The following is a 23,867-nucleotide window of genomic DNA, read 5'->3' as shown; positions in this document are numbered from 1 at the left end:
GAAGATCGAATCGAATCAAGCTCTTTTTTCATTCATTTTTGAACTACATTAATTAAGTAGACTATTTGTCTCGGATTAAAGCCAACTGTTCGAACTGCTGCAGCTGCAATTCGTAGAAACTAACACTGTAGAAGCAATAAAAGATGATACAAATTAAAACCAAGCGAACGGACTAAAGAGCTCAAATAAATAGTGAAGAAATACTTGGATAATAATATATTGCAACCTCTATATGCACCCCGGAGCTCGCCTATAAAAAAGCAGCTCAGACATCCGCCAGCAAGCAGGCAAGGCAACATATTGTAAGCGCGACCACCCACGCCCAACTCTCCTGCTAGTATAAGGTGCTCGAGCTCGAGCCTCCCCGTGGCAGCAACTACCAGTACCAGCAGCAGCTGCCCGGCGAGAGAAGGAACATTCAGTCATGGCCGATGTTCAGCCGGAATCTGGGCCAGATGGCAAGGCTCTGATGGACGCATGGGACTACAAGGGTCGTCCTGCTTCCCGTGCCACCACCGGCGGATGGGCGTGCGCCGCCATGACCCTAGGTAATTTATGTCGTGCCCATTCTTTTATTTTTATTTTCTTTTTGTGTTCGTGCTGCTGTCCATGCATGTGGAAAACTAACTCTAGTTTGTGGTCTCGTGAAGGTGTGGAGCTGTTCGAGCGGATGACGACGCTGGGCATCGCGGTGAACCTGGTACCCTACATGACCGGCACCATGCACCTCGGCAATGCCGCTGCCGCCAACACCGTCACCAACTTCATCGGCGCCTCCTTCATGCTCTGCCTCCTCGGCGGGTTCGTCGCCGACACCTACCTCGGCCGCTACCTCACCATCGCCATCTTCACCGCCGTCCAGGCCACGGTTCGTTCCGGCTGCATGGGTCGACCTGTGTCACTGTGTGTGAGAGTGGTGTCACACTGTCACTTACTAGTTACTATACAACAGCAGGACACGCTAGCTGATGGCTAATTCAACTTGATGTATGCATGCAGGGCGTGGTGATCCTGACGATCTCAACGGCGGCTCCCGGGCTGCGGCCGCCGGCGTGCGGGGCCGCGAGCCCCAACTGCGTGCGGGCGAACAAGACGCAGCTCGGGGTGCTCTACCTGGGGCTGTACCTGACAGCGCTCGGCACGGGCGGGCTCAAGTCCAGCGTGTCGGGCTTCGGCTCCGACCAGTTCGACGAGGCGCACGACGTCGAGCGCAACAAGATGCTGCGCTTCTTCAACTGGTTCTACTTCTTCGTCAGCATCGGCGCGCTGCTGGCCGTCACGGTGCTGGTGTACGTGCAGGACAACGCCGGCCGCCGCTGGGGCTACGGCGTCTGCGCCGCCGGCATCCTCTGCGGGCTGGCCGTCTTCCTGCTGGGCACCCGGAAGTACCGGTTCAGGAAGCTGGTTGGGAGCCCGCTCACCCAGGTGGCCGCCGTGACGGTCGCCGCCTGGAGTAAGCGCGCGCTGCCGCTGCCGTCTGATCCGGACATGCTCTACGACGTGGACGATGTGGCTGCCGCCGGCTCCGACGCCAAGGGGAAGCAGAAGCTGCCCCACAGCAAGGAATGCCGGTAAGGAGAAATGATTATTTTAGGTTATTACCTGCATTTCCCCTTGATCATTTTTCGAACCGAATCGCTCATCCGTGTTCATTAGTGTGTTAGCATCAGAGTGACTGACAGTACGCAGTACCAAAGATGCCTTAATTAGAGTTTGTTTAAGATGAAACTGTCGAACATTCAAAATGAACTGTGTCGATCATGCACACGCATATCACAGTTCAGGGTCATATCACTGTGTCGGCTTGACTTCTGCGAGTGCATTTCTAGTTTCCTGCTCAACTACATATACCTGCTGAGTATAAATGAACTGTGTCCATCGAGATCATCAAATAGTACTTGTGCTAATGACTTGCTGCATGCCGAACAACGCTTTGCAGATTGCTTGACCACGCTGCCATAGTCGGCGGCGGCGAGTCACCGGCGACGGCGAGTAAGTGGGCGCTGTGCACCCGGACGGACGTGGAGGAGGTGAAGCAGGTGGTGCGGATGCTGCCCATCTGGGCCACCACCATCATGTTCTGGACCATTCACGCGCAGATGACCACCTTCTCGGTGGCGCAGGCCGAGGTCATGAACCGGGCCATCGGCGGCTCGGGCTACCTCATCCCCGCGGGATCCCTCACCGTCTTCCTCATCGGTTCCATCCTCCTCACCGTGCCCGCCTACGACCGCCTCGTCGCGCCCGTCGCCCACCGCCTCACGGGGAACCCGCACGGCCTCACCCCGCTGCAGCGGGTCTTCGTCGGCCTCCTCCTCTCCGTCGCCGGCATGGCCGTGGCCGCGCTCATTGAGCGCCACCGCCAGACCACCTCCGAGCTCGGAGTCACCATTACAGTGTTCCTGCTCATGCCGCAGTTCGTGCTCGTCGGCGCGGGCGAGGCCTTCACGTACATGGGCCAGCTCGCTTTCTTCCTGCGGGAGTGCCCCAAGGGCATGAAGACCATGAGCACAGGCCTGTTCCTCAGCACCTGCGCGTTCGGGTTCTTCTTCAGCACGCTCCTCGTCACCATCGTGCACAAGGTAACGGGCCACGGCGGACGCGGCGGTTGGCTCGCCGATAACATCGACGATGGGAGGCTCGACTACTTCTACTGGCTGCTAGCCGTGATCAGCGCCATCAACCTCGTTCTCTTCACGTTTGCCGCCAGGGGCTACGTCTACAAGGAGAAGCGCCTGGCCGACGCCGGCATCGAGCTCGCTGACGAGGAGTGTGTCGCCGCCGGCCACTGATGCTGGCATGCTGCCACTACAAACCTACATGGCTACATGCATGTTGCATTGGAATGTTGGATAAACTGCCCTTTTATTTTTCCTTTTTTTATTAGAATGTTAATATAATATGCATACTTCCTCTCTGTTTTTTTATTTATCACGATTTAACATACAACAAATATTCGAGAACGGAGGTATTTTCTTAGATTTATTCCAAAATGAAGTAGTCTTCCGATTACCAATTAAAAGCATCAACACAGATAGACATCAAGTTAATTTCTCAACACACGCACATGAAAAAAATATAAATCTTATAAATTTTTACCACTTTCAGAAATATATGTCCTTTAGTTTAGTATTCTCTAACCATCATCTTTAATAGTAGCTCAATAGTACTAATACTAATTTGAGGGCTCAAAAGAGTCATCATACTAAGGGCCCGTTTGGCACAGCTCCAGCTCCTGATTCTAAGCGAGGATCTGGAGGAGCCGTGCCAAACGGGTATTTTTTAAAACTGATTCTCGTGTGGAGCCGAAAGATTGGGAGTCGTTTTTGTGAAGAAAGGTGAGATCTAAAAAAACCTGCTCCACCCTCCCTTAAAACAGCTCCTCAACCAACCAAATATGGACCTCCTCTTAAAGTTTGATCGAAATTACCCGCAATTGCCATTGGACAAAAACATAACGAGCCAATTTATGGATTAAACATTTGAGACCATTTTATGCACTACTATGATGGGAATATTTTATATGTTATTGTTTCATAATTTTTTTCGTATATGCATCCTGCTTATTGGTTTGTAACAAAGTTGAATTGCAAAGGGTAAAACAGACAATCACCACAGACCACCAACTCTCAGCAGACAAGAATCAGTTTACTTGCCAAACGGTTTTAAAAATGATTTTGATTCTCTAGGAGAATCAGGAGAATCAGCTCCTCACAAGGATCAGAATCTGGAGCTAAAGAAGCAGGAGCTGGAGCTTTGCCAAACGGGCCTTAATTCTCGTTAGAAACGCTGGAAAAGATAATACTAAGGGGCCGTTTAGGACGGCTCCCCCACAGCTCCGGCTCTAGCTCCCAGGCGGAGCTCTCCCAAACGTGTCCATGGAAACGGCTCTCAACAGAGAGCAGGAGCCGAAACTGCCAAAGGAGCCGAAGCCTCTAATTTGTGGCTCCGTACCCGCTCCCACGAGCACGTGCAGGCGCGCAGCCCTCTCCCACGGGCAGACTGCCGTCGTACGCGCTCACGTAGTCCGCCGCCGTCTTCTTCCTCAGGTTAGGCTCGTCGCCCTTCCTTGTGCACGCCCTTCCTCAGGTTAGGCCCGCGCTTCCCCTTCCTTGCCGCACGGAGGCGTACTCACCTCGCTGCTCCTTCTCCAACGCAGCTTTGCGCCGACGGCCATGGACCCCCTCGCTCGCTCCAACGTGGATCCTCACGGTCGTAGCCATGGATCCATGGTGGCCGGGTCCGAATCTGGTGGGCACACGTCCATACGGGCGCCCCCCGTCCACGGCGCGCTGGAGGCTAGCCGAGGCTATGCCACCGGCCTGGCCGCCGCACACGGCGACGCGCATGGGCTATCCTTCACCAACTCCACATTCTTGCCCGCCGCCCCCTCCATGGCTGTGTTCTTCCACGGTGCGGCGCATGGGGGTGGACTAGGGCACGACACTGCTCTGGCCGCCGCCCAAGCTGGTGCAGGGCACGGCGCGGCCCTGGCCGTCGCCCCGGCTGCGGCACTAGGCACACCTATGGCTGGCGCAGATCATGGCCCACCCATGGACAATGAATTGCCCGCTTGGTTTCAAGGTGAAGCAACAACGGCTTTTGGAGTAGATTGGATGTTCGAAGGCTCTAGCCATGTTGCAGAAACTCCATCGACCACAGTTAGCGAACAGAGGACAATTGAAGCTAGGTTAACTTGGCGCAAGGGTGGACGTGCTCCTCATCCTCCACCAGTCGCAACCCGCTCTCTTGATGTCATCCTGAAAGTCGCCTAGAGGGGGGGGGTGAATAGGGCGAAACTGAAATTTACAAATATAATCACAACTACAAGCCGGGTTAGCGTTAGAAATAATAAAGAGTCCGAGAGAGAGGGGGCAAAACAAATCGCAAGCGAATGAAGAGTGTGACACGCGGATTTGTTTTACCGAGGTTCGGTTTTTGCAAACCTACTCCCGGTTGAGGTGGTCACAAAGACCGGGTCTCTTTCAACCCTTTCCCTCTCTCAAACGGTCCCTCGGACCGAGTGAGCTTCTCTTCTCAAATCAAAACCGGGAACAAAACTTCCCCGCAAGGACCACCACACAATTGGTGTCTCTTGCCTCGGTTACAATGGAGTTTTGATCACAAGAACAAGTGAGAAAGAAAGAAGCAATCCAAGCGCAAGAGCTCAAAAGAACACGGCAAATCTCTCTCGCTAATTGCTAAAGCCTTGTGTGGAATTGGAGAGGATTTGATCACTTGAGTGTGTCTAGAATTGAATGCCTAGAACTTGTAAGTGGTTGGAAGGTTGAAAACTTGGATGACTTGAATGTGGGGTGGTTGGGGGTATTTATAGCCCCAACCACCAAACTAGCCGTTTGGGTGGAGGCTGTCTGTCGCATGGTGCACCGGACAGTCTGGTGCACACCGGACATGTCCGGTGCGCCAGCCACGTCACCCGAACGTTAGGGTTCCGACCGTTGGAGCTCTGACTGCTGGGCCCGCCTGGATGTCTGGTGGCGCACCGGACATGCACTGTAGAGTGTCCGGTGCGCCGCTTCGCGCGTGCCTGACTTCTGCGCGCTCTGGCGCGCATTTAATGCGCTGCAGGTGACCGTTGGCGCCGAAGTAGCCGTTGTTCAGCTGTCACACCGGACAGTCCAATGTACAACGGACATGTCCGGTGAATTATAGCGGACTAGCCATTGTGAATTCCCGAAGCTGGCGAGTTCAGAGGCGCTTCATTCCTGGAGCACCGGACACTGTCCGGTGTACACCGGACAGTCCGGTGAATTATAGCGGAGCGACTCTGCGTTTTCTCGAAGGTGAGGAGTTCAGCGCGTGGAGAACCCTGGTGCACCGGACATGTCCGGTGGTGCACCGGACAGTCCGGTGCGCCAGACCAGGGTGCCTTCGGTTGTCCCTTTGCTCCTTGTTTGAAGCCTTTCTCTTGATCTTTTTATTGGCTTATGGTGAACCTTTGGTACCTGTAGAACTTATAAACTTGGGCAAACTAGTTAGTCCAAATATTTGTGTTGGGCAATTCAACCACCAAAATTAGTTTAGGAAATAGGTGTAAGCCTAATTCCCTTTCAATCTCCCCCTTTTTGGTGATTGATGCCAACACAAACCAAAGCAAATATAGAAGTGCAGAATTTGAACTAGTTTGCATATGCAAGTGCAAAGGTTACTTAGAATTGAGCCAATAAATATTACTTACTAGATATGCATGGATTGTTTCTTTATTTTTAACATTTTGGACCACGCTTTCACCACAAGTTTTGTTTTTGCAAATTCTTTTCAAAGTCCTTTTGCAAGATAGTCAAAGGTAAATGAATAAGATTTTGAGAAGCATTTTCAAGATTTGAGATTTTCTCCCTTTGTCTTAAAATGCTTTTCCTTTGACTAAAACAAAACTCCCCCTCAAATAAATTCTCCTCTTAGTGTTCAAGAGGGTTTTTAAGATATTAATTTTGAAAATATTACTTTTTCCCTTTTTAGAGCACAAAGAGATACTAATTTGAAATTTATCAAATGAAAATATTACTTTTTCCCTTTTTAGAGCACAAAGAGATACTAATTTGAAATTTATCAATTGAAAATCATTTTAAAATTAGGGTGGTGGTGCGGTCCTTTTGCTTTGGGCTCATACTCTCTCCCCCTTTGGCATGAATCGCCAAAAACGGAATCATTAGAGCCCTTTCCTAATTATTTTCTCCCCTTTGGCAAATAAAACATATGAGTGAAGATTATACCAAAGACGAAGAAATGCTCGGAGCGACGGCGAAGGATGAGTAATAGAGTGGAGTGGAAGCCTTTGTCTTTGCCGAAGACTCCAATTCCCTTTCAATACACCTATGACTTGGTTTGAAATTCACTTGAAAACACATTAGTCATAGCATACAAAAGAGACATGATCAAAGGTATACTTATGAGCTATGTGTGCAAATTAGCAAAAGAAATTCCGAGAATCAAGAATATTGAGCTCATGCCTAAGTTTGGTAAAAGTTTGTTCATCTAGTGGCTTGGTAAAGATATCGGCTAATTGATCTTTAGTATTAGTGTATGCAATCTCGATATCCCCCTTTTGTTGGTGATCCCTAAGAAAATGATACCGAATGGCTATGTGTTTAGTGCGGCTATGCTCAACGGGATTATCCGCCATGCGGATTGCACTCTCATTATCACATAGAAGAGGAACTTTGGTTAATTTGTAACCATAGTCCTGCAGGGTTTGCCTCATCCAAAGTAATTGCGTGCAACAGTGGCCTGCGGCAATGTACTTGGCTTCGGTGGTAGAAAGAGCGACCGAATTTTGCTTCTTTGAAGCCCAAGACACCAAGGATCTTCCCAAGAACTGGCAAGTCCCCGATGTGCTCTTTCTGTTAATCTTACACCCCGCTCAATCGGCATCCGAATAACCAATCAAATCAAATGTGGATCCCCGAGGGTACCAAAGCCTAAACTTAGGAGTATAAGCCAAATATCTCAAGATTCGTTTTACGGCCGTAAGGTGAGATTCCTTAGGGTCGGATTGGAATCTTGCACACATGCATACGGAAAGCATAATGTCCGGTCGAGATGCACATAAATAGAGTAATGAACCTATCATCGACCGGTATACCCTTTGATCCACGGACTTACCTCCCGTGTCGAGGTCGAGATGCCCATTGGTTCCCATGGGAGTCTTGATGGGCTTGGCATCCTTCATTCCAAACTTGTTTAGAATGTCTTGAGTATACTTCGTTTGGCAAATAAAGGTGCCCTCTTGGAGTTGCTTTACTTGAAATACCAAGAAATACTTCAACTCCCCCATCATAGACATCTTGAATTTCTGTGTCATGATCCTACTAAATTCCTCACATGTAGATTCGTTAGTAGACCCAAATATAATATCATCAACATAAATTTGGCATACAAACAAATCATTGTCAAGAGTTTTAGTAAATAAAGTAGGATCGGCCTTGCCGACTTTGAAGCCATCAGCAATAAGGAAATCTCTTAGGCATTCATACCATGCTCTTGGGGCTTGCTTGAGCCCATAAAGCGCCTTAGAGAGCCTATAGACATGGTTAGGATACTCACTGTCTTCAAAGCCGGGAGGTTGCTCAACATAGACCTCTTCCTTGATTGGTCCATTGAGGAAGGCACTCTTCACATCCATTTGGTAAAGCTTGAAGCCATGGTAAGTAGCATAGGCTAATAATATGCGAATTGACTCAAGCCTAGCTACGGGTGCATAGGTTTCACCGAAATCCAAACCTTCGACTTGTGAATACCCCTTGGCCACGAGTTGAGCTTTGTTCCTTGTCACCACACCATGCTCGTCTTGCTTGTTGCGGAAGACCCACTTGGTTCTTACAACATTTTGATTAGGACGTGGAACCAAATGCCATACCTCGTTCCTAGTGAAGTTGTTAAGCTCCTCTTGCATCGCCATCACCCAATCCGAATCTTGGAGTGCTTCCTCTACCCTGTGTGGCTCAATAGAGGAAACAAAAGAGTAATGTTCACAAAAATGTGCAACACGAGATCTAGTGGTTACCCCCTTATGAATGTCGCCGAGGATGGTGTCGACGGGGTGATCTCGTTGGATTGCTTGATGGACTCTTGGGTGTGGCGGCCTTGGCTCTTCATCCTCCTTGTCTTGATCATTTGCATCTCCCCCTTGATCATTGCCGTCATCTTGAGGTGGCTCATCTCTTTGATCTTCTCCTTCATCAACTTGAGCCTCGTCCTCATTTTGAGTTGGTGGAGATGCTTGCGTGGAGGAGGATGGTTGATCTTGTGCATGTGGAGGCTCTTCGGATTCCTTAGGGCTAGAGATGGCCAAACGGGCCGGTCCGGCCCGGCCCGGCCCGGGCCCGGTGAAGCCCGGCCAAAACCGGGCCGGGCCTGCTGAGCCAGCGGGCTTAATTTTCTGTCCAAGCCCGGCCCGCAGCGGGCCTAAACGGGCCGGGCCAGCCCATTTAGCACGAAAAAAACGGGCCGAAAAGCGGGCTAAACGGGCCGGTAAGCACGTTTTAGTGTAAAAAAAACGGGCTTAACGGGCTTATAGGTAAACGGGTCGTGCCGGGCTAGCCCGCCGTGCCTAGTTTCCTGTCCAAGCCCGCCCGCTTATTCTACCGTGCCGGGCTCGGACCGGGCCCAAAAAGCGGGCTTCGTGCCGGGCTCACGGGCCTCGTGCTTTTTGGCCATCTATACTTAGGGCACACATCCCAAATGGACATGTTCCTTAGCGCGATGCACGGAGCCTGTTCTTCACCTATCTCATCAAGATCAACTTGCTCTACTTGAGAGCCGTTAGTTTCATCAAACACAACGTCACAAGAAACTTCAACAAGTCCTGAGGACTTGTTAAAGACTCTATATGCCCTTGTGTTTGAGTCATATCCTAGTAAAAAGCCTTCTACAGTTTTAGGAGCAAATTTAGATTTTTCTACCTCTTTTAACAAGAATAAAGCATTTGCTACCAAAGACTCTAAAATATGAAATATTGGGCTTTTTACCGGTTAGGAGTTCATAGGATGTCTTCTTGAGGATTCGGTGCAGATATAACCGGTTGATGGCGTAGCAGGCGGTGTTGACCGTCTCGGCCCAAAACCGATCCGGTGTCTTGTACTCATCAAGCATGGTTCTTGCCATGTCCAATAGAGTTCGATTCTTCCTCTCCACTACACCATTTTGTTGTGGCGTGTAGGGAGAGGAGAACTCATGCTGGATGCCCTCCTCCTCAAGGAAGCCTTCAATTTGTGAATTCTTGAACTCCGTCCCGTTGTTGCTTCTAATTTTCTTGATCCTTAGGCCGAACTCATTTTGAGCTCGTCTCAAGAATCCTTTTAAGGTCTCTTGGGTTTGTGATTTTTCCTACAAAAAGAATACCCAAGTGAAGCGAGAATAATCATCCACAATAACTAGACAGTACTTACTCCCGCCGATGCTTATGTAAGCGATCGGGCCGAAAAGATCCATGTGTAGGAGCTCCAGTGGCCTGTCAGTCGTCATGATGTTCTTGTGTGGATGATGAACACCAACTTGCTTCCCGGCTTGGCATGCGCTACAAATCCTATCTTTCTCAAAATGAACATTTGTTAATCCTAAAATGTGCTCTCCCTTTAAAAGCTTATGAAGATTCTTCATTCCAACATGAGCTAGTCGGCAGTGCCAGAGCCAACCCATGTTAGTCTTAGCAATTAAGCAAGTGTCGAGTTCAGCTCTATTAGGGCTGGGCAAAAAACCCGAAACCCGAACCCGGAATACCCGAACCCGAACCCGAAATACCCGAAACCCGAATTTTGTTCGGGAATTTCGGGTAGTAACTTGCAAAACCCGAAATTATTTCGGGTAATTCGGGTATCACAATCTGGTACCCGAAATACCCGAATTACCCGAACTTTCATGTGTCATGTACTCATGTCATGGTTAATTATTAATTTGTACATCTATAATTATGTATAAGTGTGCATAACTTGTGATTGTAGATTGCTTGTGTTTTATATGTCCATGTATGTCATTATTCAAACTATATTTTTATACTAATTTAATAGGGTGTATGTGTTTTTATGAAACCAACACAATAGTTCGGGTAGTTCGGGAATACCCGAACCCGAACCCGAAATTCCGGGTACCCGATTTTTCGGGTATTGAAAAACCCATTGTAATTTCGGGTATCGATTCTTAAAACCCGAAATTTTAAAAACCCGAATTACCCGACCCGAAAATTTCGGGTAACCCGAACGCCCACCCCTAAGCTCTATCAAAATCTACCAAGTATAGCTGACCCTCTAACACTCCCTTAAACACTATTGAATCATCACTTCTTCTAAAGACAGTAACACCTACATCAGTAAATAGACAGTTGTAGCCCATTTGACATAATTGGGATACAGAAAGCAAATTGTAATCTAAAGAATCTACAAGAAAAACATTGGAAATGGAATGGTCAGGAGATATAGCTATTTTATCCAAACCTTTGACCAAACCTTGATTTCCATCCCCGAATGTGATAGCTCGTTGGGGATCTTGGTTTTTCTCGTAGGAGGAGAACATCTTCTTCTCCCCCGTCATGTGGTTTGTGCACCCGCTATCGATGATCCAACTTGAGCCCCCGGATGTATAAACCTACAAAACAAGTTTAGTTCTTGACTTTAGGTACCCAAACGGTTTTGGGTCCTTTGGCATTAGAAACAAGAACTTTGGGTACCCAAACACAAGTCTTTGACCCCTTGTGTTTGCCCCCCAACAAACTTGGCAACTATCTTGCCGGATTTGTTAGTTAAAACATATGATGCATCAAAAGTTTTAAATGAAATGTCATGATCATTTGATGCACTAGGAGTTTTCTTCTTAGGCAACTTAGCACGGGTTGGTTGCCTAGAGCTAGATGTCTCACCCTTATACATAAAAGCATGGTTAGGGCCAGAGTGAGACTTCCTAGAATGAATTCTCCTAATTTTGCTCTCAGGATAGCTGGCAGGGTACAAAATGTAGCCCTCGTTATCCTGAGGCATGGGAGCCTTGCCCTTAACAAAATTAGACAATCTTTTAGGAGGGGCACTAATTTTGACATTGTCTTCCCTTTGGAAGCCAATGCCATCCTTGATGCCAGGGCGTCTCCCATTATAGAGCATACTTCTAGGAAATTTAAACTTTTCATTTTCTAAGTTATGCTCGGCAATTTTAGCATCTAATTTTGCTATATGATCATTTTGTTGTTTAATTAAAGCCATGTGATCATGAATAGCATCAACATTAATATCTCTACATCTAGTGCAAATGGAAACATGCTCAATGGTAGATGTAGAGGGTTTGCAAGAATTAAGTTCAACAATCTTAGCACGCAAAATATCATTGTTATCTCTAAGATTGGAAATTGTAACATTGCAAACATCTAATTCTTTAGCCTTAGCAATTAATTTTTCATTTTCAACCCTAAGGCTAGCAAGAGAGGTGTTTAATTCTTCAATCTTAGCAAGCAAATCATCATTATCATTTCTAAGATTGGGAATTGAAACATCACAAACATGAGAATCAACCTTAGCAATTAATTTGGCATTTTCATTTCTAAGGTTGGCAATAGTGTCATGGCATGTGCTTAGCTCACTAGATAATTTCTCACATTTTTCTACTTCTAGAGCATAAGCATTCTTAACCTTAACATGCTTTTTGTTTTCCTTGATTAGGAAGTCCTCTTGGGAGTCCAAGAGATCATCCTTTTCATGGATGGCACTAATTAGCTCATTTAGTTTTTCCTTTTGTTGCATGTTTAGGTCGGAAAAAAGAATGCGCAAGTTATCCTCCTCATTACTAGCATTATCCTCATCGCTAGATGTTTCATATTTGGTGGAGGATCTTGATTTTACCTTCTTCCTTTTGCCCTCCTTGGCCATGAGGCATTTGTGGCCGACGTTGGGGAAGAGAATACCCTTGGTGACGGCGATGTTGGCGGCGTCCTCGTCGGAGGAGGAGTCGGTGGAGCTCTCGTCAGAGTCCCACTCGCGGCACACATGGGCATCGCCGCCCTTCTTCTTGTGATATCTCTTCTTCTCCTTTCTTCTCCCCTTCTTGTCGTTGTCCCTATCACTATCACTTGATAATGGACATTTAGCAATAAAGTGACCGGGCTTACCACACTTGTAGCAAACTCTCTTGGAGCGGGGCTTGTAATCTTTCCCCCTCCTTTGCTTGAGGGTTTGACGGAAGCTCTTGATGATGAGCGCCATCTCCTCGTTGTCGAGCTTGGAGGCGTCGATGGGTGTTCGACTTGGAGTAGCTTCCTCCTTCTTTTCTTCCGTCGCCTTGAATGCGACCGGTTGTGCTTCGGACGTGGAGGGGCCATCAAGCTCGTTGATCTTCTTTGAGCCTTTGATCATCAACTCAAAGCTCACAAAATTACCTATAACTTCCTCGAGGGTCATTTGAGTATATCTAGGATTGCCACGAATTAATTGAACTTGAGTTGGGTTAAGGAAAACAAGTGATCTTAGAATAACCTTAACCACTTCGTGGTCATCCCATTTTTTGCTCCCGAGGTTGCGCACTTGGTTCACCAAGGTTTTGAGCCGGTTGTACATGTCTTGTGGCTCCTCCCCTTGGCGAAGATGGAAGCGACCGAGCTCCCCCTCGATCGTTTCCCGTTTGGTGATCTTGGTCACCTCATCTCCTTCGTGCGCGGTTTTTAGCACGTCCCAAATCTCCTTGGCGCTCTTCAACCCTTGCACCTTGTTATACTCCTCTCGACTTAGAGAGGTGAGGAGTATAGTGGTGGCTTGGGAGTTGAAGTGTTCGATTTGGGCCACTTCGTCCTCATCATAATCTTCATCCCCTACGGATGGTACCTGTACACCAAACTCAACAACATCCCATATACTTTTGTGGAGTGAGGTTAGGTGATATCGAATCATATCACTCCACCTAGCATAATCTTCACCATCAAATGTTGGTGGTTTGCCTAATGGGACGAAAAGTAAAGGTGTATGTTTAGGAGTGCGAGGGTAGCGTAAGGGGATCTTACTATACTTCTTGCGCTCTTGGCACTTAGAAGTGACGGACGGCGCGTCGGAGCCGGAGGTCGACGTTGATGAAGTGTCGATCTCGTAGTAGACCACTTTCCTCATCCTTTTGTGCTTGTCGCCTCTCCGATGCGACTTGTGAGAAGAGGATTTCTTCTCCTTTCTTTTGGAGGAGTCTTTCTTTTCCTTCCTTTTGTTGCGGGACTCCTCCGAAGAAGTCGACCCGTGGCTTGTAGTGGGCTTGTCGCCGGTCTCCATCTCCTTCTTGGTGTGATCTCCCGATATCACTTCGAGCGGTTAGGCTCTAATGAAGCACCGGGCTCTGATACCAATTGAAAGTCGCCTAGAGGGGGTGAATAGGGCGAAACTGAAATTTACAAATATAATCACAACTACAAGCCGGGTTAGCATTAGAAATAATAAAGAGTCCGAGAGAGAGGGGGCAAAACAAATCGCAAGCGAATGAAGAGTGTGACACGCGGATTTGTTTTACCGAGGTTCGATTTTTGCAAACCTACTCCCCGTTGAGGTGGTCACAAAGACCGGGTCTCTTTCAACCCTTTCCCTCTCTCAAACGGTCCCTCGGACCGAGTGAGCTTCTCTTCTCAAATCAAAACCGGGAACAAAACTTCCCCGCAAGGACCACCACACAATTGGTGTATCTTGCCTCGGTTACAATGGAGTTTTGATCACAAGAACAAGTGAGAAAGAAAGAAGTAATCCAAGCGCAAGAGCTCAAAAGAACACGGCAAATCTCTCTCGCTAATCGCTAAAGCCTTGTGTGGAATTGGAGAGGATTTGATCACTTGAGTGTGTCTAGAATTGAATGCCTAGCTCTTGTAAGTGGTTGGAAGGTTGAAAACTTGGATGACTTGAATGTGGGGTGGTTGGGGGTATTTATAGCCCCAACCACCAAACTAGCCGTTTGGGTGGAGGCTGTCTGTCGCATGGTGCACCGGACAGTCCGGTGCACACCGGACATGTCCGGTGCGCCAGCCACGTCACCCGAACGTTAGGGTTCCGACCGTTGGAGCTCTGACTGCTGGGCCCGCCTGGATGTCCGGTGGCGCACCGGACATGCACTGTAGAGTGTCCGGTGCGCCGCTTCGCGCGTGCCTGACTTCTGCGCGCTCTGGCGCGCATTTAATGCGCTGCAGGTGACTGTTGGCGCCAAAGTAGCCGTTGTTCAGCTGTCACACCGGACAGTCCGATGTACACTGGACATGTCCGGTGAATTATAACGGACTAGCCATTGTGAATTCCCAAAGCTGGCGAGTTCAGAGGCGCTTCATTCCTGGAGCACCGGACACTGTTCGGTGTACACCGGACAGTCCGGTGAATTATAGCGGAGCGACTCTATGTTTTCCCGAAGGTGAGGAGTTCAACGCGTGGAGAACCCTGGTGCACCGGACATGTCCGGTGGTGCACCGGACATGTCCGGTGGTGCACCGGACAGTCCGGTGCGCCAGACCAGGGTGCCTTCGGTTGTCCCTTTGCTCCTTGTTTGAACCCTTTCTCTTGATCTTTTTATTGGCTTATGGTGAACCTTTGGTACCTGTAGAACTTATAAACTTGGGCAAACTAGTTAGTCCAAATATTTGTGTTGGGCAATTCAACCACCAAAATTAGTTTAGGAAATAGGTGTAAGCCTAATTCCCTTTCACATCCTCACTGATAACATGTAACAATCTTCAAACCGTTCACTGATAATACCATGTCATACAAATGATAGTGCCACAATGAATATAGTTTAATGGTAATGTCACATGATGGTTTTACTAAACAGTACTGCTGATTGGAGTGAGGAGAACACCAAAATTGTCTGTGAATTTTTTGCCGACGAAGTTGAGAGCACCTAGAGGGGGGTGAATAGGTGATCCTGTAAAATTCAACAACTAATAGCCACAAAACTTGATTAAGTGTTAGAATGGCTAAGTAGCGAGCTCTTCGAACACACAAGTAATCACAGAAAAGCAATCACAAGAGACACAATGTTTTATCCCGTGGTTCGGCCAAGTACAAAACTTGCCTACTTCCACGTTGTGGCATCCCAATGGATGAGGGTTGCACTCAACCCCTTTCAAATGGGAGCCCTTTGGCTTGTTAAGTTCTTGACTTCCTTTCGAAAGCCAAGCCCATCCTTAATTGAGGGATGTCTACCAACGGTGTAGGCATCCCTAGCAAATTTTAACTTATCAAAATCTATCTTGCAAGTCTTAAGTTGAGCATTAAGACTTGCCACCTCATTATTTAATTTAGTAATTGATGTAAGGTGTTCAACACAAGCATCAACATCAAAATCCTTACACCTATTACAAATGGCAACATGTTCTACACAAGATCTAGTTTTATTGGCTACTTCTAGCTTAGCATTTAAATCATCATTAACACTCTTTAAGCTACACACAGTTTCATGACAAGCAGATAATTCAGAAGAAAGTATTTCATTCCTTTTAACCTCTAAAGCAAGAGATTTTTGCACACTAACAAACTTGTCATGCTCTTCATACAAAATATCTTCTTGCTTCTCTAACAATTTATCTTTTTCATTCAAAGCACGAATTAACTCATTAATTTTATCTATTTTTGCTCTATCTAAACACTTAAATAATTCAGTATAATCTACTTCATCGTCACTAGAATCATCATCGCTTGAAGTAGTATACTTGGGGGTTTCTCGAGCGCTTACCTTTTTCTCTTTTGCCATGAGGCAAGTGTGGCGCTCGTTGGGGAAGAGTGACGATTTGTTGAAGGCTGAGGCAGCGAGTCCTACGCCTCCGGGATACGGATACCTCACTCATCACCTTCTGCGATAAGTAACTCACGCTCGGATAAGGGATTCCGCTGTCCGAACAAGTCTTAACGCTTGAAAACTTTTTCTACCGAAACAATTTGTCATGCCATCTCAACTATATCGATAACAGAATCCTACGGATGAGTAAGAGGACACGTAAGCAGTAAGGCCGACCGAGCCGAGGGACTCCTACGCCTCCAGGATACGGATACCTCACTCATCACCTTCTGCGATAAGTAACTCTCGCTCGGATAAACGATTCTGTAACCGACGAACAAGTCCTGATACTCGAAACAAGGGGAAAAGAAACGCAGCTTTACAACACAATGACGGTATGTTTTGGCCTCGGTGGCCACAAAAAACATATGCACACTACAGACAAACTGTTCCTGCAGGTTCAGACGTCAGTAGGGGGAGCAGCAGCACCCTCGGCATTGACTCCACCTTCAGCGGAATCCGACCCGACCTCGGACAGCGACATGGTCGAAGGATCTCCACCTCGAAGGAAGATGTCAGCACCGCGCCTGGACCATCACCGCTAGGGTCTCCTCCAGGAACCCGGCCCAAGCAGACGGCCGGACCGGCCGCTCCGTAGCCTCAGCCAGCTGTCCCCCGAGGACACCAGCCCGACTTATGGCCTCGGCAGCCCGACTCCAGGGTTGGTCCCGCCAGTGGACGACCTGGCCAGGTCCCAGCCGCTACTGCTATGCCTCCTCGGCCTAGGAAGTCCCCTACTCCTAGGCCGACGAAGTTTCTTCTCTAGCCGACTCCACCTCTGTCCATGCTGACACCGCTGCCTCCGGCTTCGGCTCATCGCAGAGCAGCCGAGGGTTCCTTCACTAAGCAAGAGAAGCCTTGAGCGGCAAGGCCGACTGAGCCGAGGGACTCCTACGCCTCCAGGATACGGATACCTCACTCGTCACCTTCCGAACAGGGCAACTCACACTTGGTTAAGCTGTCCAGCCAGCCGACAGGCAAGTCCTGGTGCTCGAAATAAGGAAGAAACACGGCTTTACGCCCAAATACACAGATGTTCAGGCCCCGACAGCCACAATGAACATACGCTGGCACTCAAGATGCCATTACAAACGGGACTCCGGTTCCATTCCCGCTGGTATGAACAACCTCCATACCAGGAGGCCCGCGGGATGACGAACTCCAAGCGGCTCACCGCCGCCCGCTCCTGCAGCAGCGACAACGACCTCCGCTCCGGGCGGCCAAACAGCAGCAGCGATGACCTCAGGGCAGACGCTGCTGCGACAAGGCCCTCGCCCACGTCTCCACTCGAGGGGCGAGGACAAGCTATCAAAGCCAAAGAGCCGGAGGCCCGGAGCACAGATGGCAGCGGCGATCTCGTCGGCGACGAAGACTTCTCCGGCCACCTGTCCACCGGCAGATCCCCACTCAAGTCCTCCTGGACGGGCGAGCACCGACCTCCGCGCGAAGGCGTCATGCTGGAGCAAGGGTAGGATAGCCCAAGAACACGAACACCGCCCTAGCAGCGCGCGACGTCTTGGGCGGTCCCCCGGTGCGCGCGGCGCAACAGCCGCCCGTATGGCGGGCAGATAGCCGCACTCCGCCCAGCGGTGGGAGGTGGCACCGGAAGCCGTGCCAGAGCCAGCTGAGCCAGCGAACCAGGCATGCTGGAGCTGACGACGCTTGCGGCCGCTCGGCCACGCGTTGTCGAAGACCGCCCCTTCCACTAAGCCGGTGAGCGCCCTCTCCCATGAATGCTGAAGGAGGAGGTGGCCCGCCGGCCCGTACGGGAGGTAGAGCTCCGGCTCAGCTCGCCCTCCGCCCCAGCAAGGATGACAAAGATTCTTGAAGCTGAGGGCGGGGCAGAGGCCGCAGCCCGGCTTGCTTCTCCCCACCATCAAACTGGTGGTCACCGTCTTGGGTGACCATCGACGAGGGGATGCAACCGGGCTGCACGACGAAAATCCTTGAAGCCGAGCGATGGCTGAAAGGTGTCGATCTCCACAAGGCCGCGCTCCTCCAACGACAGCAAGAGCAAGGCGGCGTGGGTGCTCCCCATCCGGGGGCTCAGAAGGCGGAAGGACGCGACGCATGAGGAAAGTGCGAAGGCATGGCTACCACCCAGGAGGTCGATCCCTTTTTAAAGGCGACTCTCCCTGCTCGCATCCTCAGCCGTCGTGGACTAAGTCTTCACCAATACGCTCCAAGATCCTCCCCCTACGACATAGGGGCTGGGCCCCACGCGTCATGCGAGCTGGCCCAGGACAGAAGAAGCCAAACCGCCACGCACGGGGCACGCAACTGCCCAGCGGTTACAAGCACTCCTCCATCTTCGCCCCAAACCAGCGGGTGAAAGGGCAGACCGCCATGCAGGCGGCATGCAACTGCACCAAGGGGGCGCACCGTTTCAACTTCGACGCATCCAGCATGGAGGCCCAGGCCCACACATCATGTAACCGGCACGCCGGTTACTACGTGCAAAAAACTGCAGCGCCACTTGCGCCAGCGCCATGCCTTCTCGACTACAGAACCGGTGCCACGACTCGAGGCAACCCTGCGCACGGCCCAGCAGTGCCAACCAGGCACGTCGGTCACGGGTCAGTCAGCCGCGGGAGAAGGCGCGACGGTCGATATGGCCAGAAGTGGGCCGACAGTAATGGCGGCAGCAGGCGAGCAGAAGCGGCGGTCAAATCGTCTGCAGGCTCACGTCCCCTCCTGGAACAGTGAGAGAGCCCTCTCCCATGGCGTGAAGACGACGCGCCCATGTTCCATTCCTCGAATGGCTCACGCATGCACAACGGCTACCCCGCGAACCACTCGTCCCGTCGCATTAACTCTACGGCAGGGCAGGCGACACCTTTGGCAGGCGAAGCAGGCGACGCTTCACCTGCGCCATAATGACCGCGTCAAAAAAGGTACGCCACGACGTTCAATTTCGTATCCTTTTTCGCTTCCCCTTTCTCTCTCTTGCTAACAAGGGCCGGGAAAGGGGATGCTCCGAAAGGGATCCTTCTCCGCGAGGGAAGCGGGCCCCGAGCCCTCCTACTGATCAGAGGTTCGAAGGCTGGCCCCCCGGAAGGGTTCGACAGCTGCCTCAGAGCACATGGGCTCCGCGCCCACTACTGGTTAGAGGTTCGAAGGCTGGCCCCTCGGAAGGGTTCGACAGCCGCCTCAGGCCACTCGGGCTCCGCGCCCACTACTGATCAGGGGTTCGTAGGCTGGCCCCCCGACGGGTTCGACAGTCGCCCCAGAGCACGCAGAGTGAGGGATGACTCTGGGTACGTTCGATACATAACCAAGGCTCGGGCTACGCTCCTGAGGTACCCTAGGACATTTCCGAGACCAGCAGGAGCGATTCTGTAACGGAATCCCATCAGAGGGAGGCATCGAGCCCTCGGACCCTATCGAACGGGACCGGGTCCGGCAAATCACCTGCAGGTACTTTTGGAGCGCGCCTCTGGGCCACTAGCCGACCCTTATCGAACGAGGCACGGGCGTCCACTCGGATCACCTGTTAGCAACTCACTAGAGACACCATGTTCGGCGCCCTCCGAGGGCAACATGGCGCTTCCCCCCCCCCTCCTCCTTGAGGAAAGACGACGAAGGGGCGTATGAAAAAAGCTGAGTCAGTCCTTGACCGTCCTCTCGCCCTGCGCAGAGGCTCGGGGGCTGCTCTCGCAAACCCGTTTTCGGCCAACCCGTTGACAGCGTCAACATACCAGCCCGAGAACTCGGAACCTGACTATGCACCCGGGCAACGACTAGTTCGCATGAGGGAACAACCAGACCGGCCGAGGCATCACGAAAGGCATTAAGACCTCGAAGGAGTCAAACCACTCCTCCGAGGCCTCGGGGGCTACACCCGGCGAGTGCGCTCGCGCGCACCCACGGGAACAAAATGCAACCGAGAAAGGCCGGTGCCCTTGCAAAAAAGTGTGACAAAGCCTCCAAGCGAGTACCCACACTCCCTTTGAGGCTCGGGGGCTACTGTCGGGGACCGTAATTAGGGGTACCCCTAAGGCTCCTAATCTCACCTGGTAACCCCCATCAGCACAAAGCTGCAAAGGCCTGATGGGCGCAATTTCGGTCAAGGCTCCGTCCACTCAAGGGATACGATCTCGCCTCACCCGAGCCCAGCCTCAGGCAGGAACGGTAGACCAAGGCAGATTCGCGCCTCGCCCGTGGGTCTCCTCAAGCAACGGGCGCACCTTCGACTCGCCCGAGGCCCAACTCGGGCAGGCTTCATGGAGAAGCAACCTTGGCTAGATCGCCTCGCCAGCCGACCAGATCGCAGGAGCATTCAATGCGAGGATCGCCTGACACCTTATCCTGACGCGCGCTTTCCAGTCGACAAGGCCGAAGTGACCGCAGTCACTTCGCCCCTCCACTGACTGACCTGACAGGAAAACAGCGCCGCCTGCGCTGCTCCGACTGCTGTGCCACCTGCCAGGGTGAGGCTGACAGCAGCCAAGTCCAGCCTCGGGCGCCATAGGAATCTCCGCCTCGCCCGGCCCCAGGGCTCGGACTCAACCTCGACTCCGGAAGATGATCTCCGCCTCGCCCGACCCCAGGGCTCAGACTCGACCTCGCTCCAGAAGACAGTCTCCGCCTCGCCCGACCCTAGGGCTCGGACTCGACCTCGCCTCGGACGATAGTCTCCGCCTCGCCCGACCCCAGGGCTCGGACTCAACCTCGACCTCAGACGACGGTCTCCGCCTCGCCCAACCCCAGGGCTTGGACTCTACCTCGACCTCGGACGACGGTCTCCGCGTCGCCCGACCCCAGGGCTCGGACTCTACCTCGACCTCGGAAGATGGTCCCTGCCTCGCCCGACCCTAGGGCTCGGACTCGACCTTGCCTCGGACGACGGTCTCCGCCTCGCCCGACCCCAGGGCTCGGACTCAACCTCGACCTCGGACGACGGTCTCCGCCTCGCCCGACCCCAGGGCTCGGACTCTACCTCGACCTCAGACGACGGTCTCCGCCTCGCCTGACCCCAGGGCTCGGACTCTACCTCGACCTCGAAAGACGTTCTCTGCCTCGCCCGACCCCAGGGCTTGGACTCAACCTCGACCTCGAATGACGGTCTCCGCCTCGCCCGACCCCTGGGCTCAGACTCAGCCTCGACCTCGGAGGAGCCACCGCCTCGCCTGACCTTGGGCTCGGACCGACCACGCCACAAGGGGGGCCATCATTACCCTACCCCTAGCTAGCCCAGGCTAGCCCAAGCTACAGGGAACAAGACCGGCGTCCCATCTGGCTCGCCCCGGTAAAACAAGTAATGATGGCACCCCGCGTGCTCCATGACGACGGCGGTTCTTAGCCCCCTACGGAAGCAAGGAGACGTCAGCAAGGATCCGACAGCCCCGACAGCTGTGCTTCTACAGGGCTCAAGTGCTCCTCCGATGGCCACGACGCCACATGAACAGGGCTCCAACACCTCTCCGACAGCCACATCGGCATGTACATGGGGCTCTGGCTCCTCTCTGCTAGACATGTTAGCACACTGCTACACCCCCCGTTGTACACCTGGACCCTCTCCTTACGTCTATAAAAGGAAGGTCCAGGGCCCTCGTAAAAAAGGTGGCCGCGCGGGAGAACGAGCTGACGCGCAGTCTCACGCCCTCTCTCTCTCTCCCTCGCGAACGCTTGTAACCCCCTACTGCAAGTGCATCCGCCCTGGGCGCAGGACAACACGAGGCCGCGGTTTCCCCTCACTGGTTTTCCCCCTTGTGCTCCGTCTCACGCCGACCCATCTGGGCTGGGACACGCAGCGACAATTTACTCGTCGGTCCAGGGACCCCCCGGGGTCGAAACGCCGACAGGGGGCCACTGTCGGTACCCCAAATCAGGGGTACCCTCTCCTACAGCATGAAGGCATCACACCCATGCGACATCTCCTGGCCGCGCGGAGGACCACGCCTGACCCCACCGGATGGGCAGGCCAAAGGACGCCACGTGGCAGGAGGAGACACCGCGCCCCAGTAAGGTCGGACCCCCGCAAAAGGACACTGGACCCCTATATACGAGTCTGGAGCCTCCAGGTAAGTCCGAACCCCAGCAGGGTCCCGGAGCAAAAAGGACCCTGATGTGTGCATGGGTCCGGTGTTGACACATGTGCGAGCCTCGCCTCCGCTTCCCGCTCAGGCGGAGACCCGCTGCTTGTGGCCCATGACATAAGCTACCGGGCCGACCCTGACGAAAAGCCATGCAGCCCCTGCATTTATTGAGGAAAAGACGCGCCGCCTGCCACTACGCAGACGGGCTACATGCCCTCTCAGCATTAAATGTGTCCCGTCCCATCCGCTGGCAGGCGGCGTCAAGGTCATCCAGCAGACAGCCCGCCTACTGGGTCTGCTGGTGAACAGTACGCCTATGCTGAGCGGCGTGCTATACTCATCTTCTCTTCCGCAAGAAGCCTCCTCGGTGCGCCAGGGATACGCAGATCTCTGGTGTCAGGGGAGAGAGGGTTGTCCCAACAACAGACATTAGAAGCTCCAAGCACTATATTCTTTATGTACCTGGGCCCACATGTCGGGGCCTAGTCCCCTTTGTGCATGCCCCCCTTCAACTATAAAAGGGGAGGCATGCGACGTTACATACACACCCAATCTTAGGCAGACACTCACAAGTTCATACAAGCCCCCGAGCAATACAACTCACAGTGGAGTAGGGTATTACGCTCCGGCGGCCCGAACCACTCTAAATCCCCGTGTGTTCTTGCGCATTGTTCCTTCCCTCCATCAATCAAGCGAAACGCCTAAGCCCCTCCTCATCTCAGGACTTAGGGCGGGTGCATTCTGCCACCCAGCCGGAGATCTACTCTCCGACAGTTTGGTTGCACAAAGTACCAAGTAGTAGTTCAGTTTCTGTAGTAGCAAATAACACAAAGTAGTAACAGTTCATTTCAATTTTTTGCAGCAGTTTGGTAGTTCAGTTTGATTCAGTTTTGCAACAGTTCAGTTTGATTCAGTTTTGCAGCAGTTCAGTTTGATTCAGTTTGGTAGTTTAGTTCACCAAGTTTGGCAGTAGTTTCAGTTTAGAAAATAGCAAGCATGTTTCAGTTAGCTTCAGTGAAATTGCAGCTTAGTAGAAGTTTCTACTCATTGGTTTTTAGTGGCTGAAAATGCAATTTAGTGACTGAAAATGCAGTTTCAGTTTAGTATAAGTAGCAGCAAGCATGTAGAAGGTTTTTAGTGACTGAAAATGTAGTTTTCAGTTACCAGTTTGGTTCCACAAATTAGCAATTAGTAGTTTGGTTTCAGTTTGTTTGCACAAAGTAGCAAGTAGCAGATTGGTTTTAGCAACAATTTTGTTTAAGTATAAATGAAGTCTGAACATAAGAGTTTGTGAACTCTTACGTGAATTCTTTTTACTAATTTGTGTAACGCTATGTGAACTCTATTTATTATCTGGTGATGACAGTGGCTCTGATGATATAAGTGGAACTGATGATGCGAGTGCATCTGATGATGAGAGTGGATCCGATGATGAGGAATGGAGAAGGAAGGCTATTGGAGTAGCACAGTCTATTCAGAAAAATACATTGTGCATAACTCTTGTTCTTGGAAAATATTATTTCACTTATATTGACAAGAATGAGGCAA

General features: G+C 51.3%; 1 protein-coding gene across 1 annotated transcript; it reads left to right on the top strand.

The window, feature by feature from the left end:
* The first annotated feature begins 283 nt into the window (after window positions 1–283).
* Window positions 284–2,917, top strand: LOC103637665 (protein NRT1/ PTR FAMILY 6.3). Its single transcript, XM_008660209.3, has 4 exons — window positions 284–548; window positions 651–868; window positions 1,000–1,571; window positions 1,940–2,917. The coding sequence occupies exons 1-4, from the start codon at window positions 425–427 to the stop codon at window positions 2,790–2,792; spliced, it is 1,767 nt and encodes a 588-aa protein (XP_008658431.1). The 5' UTR covers window positions 284–424; the 3' UTR covers window positions 2,793–2,917.
* The last annotated feature ends 20,950 nt before the right edge of the window (window positions 2,918–23,867 follow it).

Source organism: Zea mays, chromosome 1 (genome assembly GCF_902167145.1).
Source record: "Zea mays cultivar B73 chromosome 1, Zm-B73-REFERENCE-NAM-5.0, whole genome shotgun sequence".
In the NCBI taxonomy this organism is placed as follows: domain Eukaryota; kingdom Viridiplantae; phylum Streptophyta; class Magnoliopsida; order Poales; family Poaceae; genus Zea; species Zea mays.
The sequence above is the reverse complement of the archived record's forward strand: the minus strand, read 5'-3'. Positions and strand labels throughout refer to the sequence as shown.

Bases quoted from the DNA above. Each gene is read 5' to 3' on its own strand.
- LOC103637665 (XM_008660209.3), top strand. From the start codon at position 425: ATGGCCGATGTTCAGCCGGAATCTGGGCCAGATGGCAAGGCTCTGATG. The intron at 549-650 runs GTAATTTATGTC...GGTCTCGTGAAG, and splicing joins GTGCGCCGCCATGACCCTAG to GTGTGGAGCTGTTCGAGCGG. The intron at 869-999 runs GTTCGTTCCGGC...GTATGCATGCAG, and splicing joins TCACCGCCGTCCAGGCCACG to GGCGTGGTGATCCTGACGAT.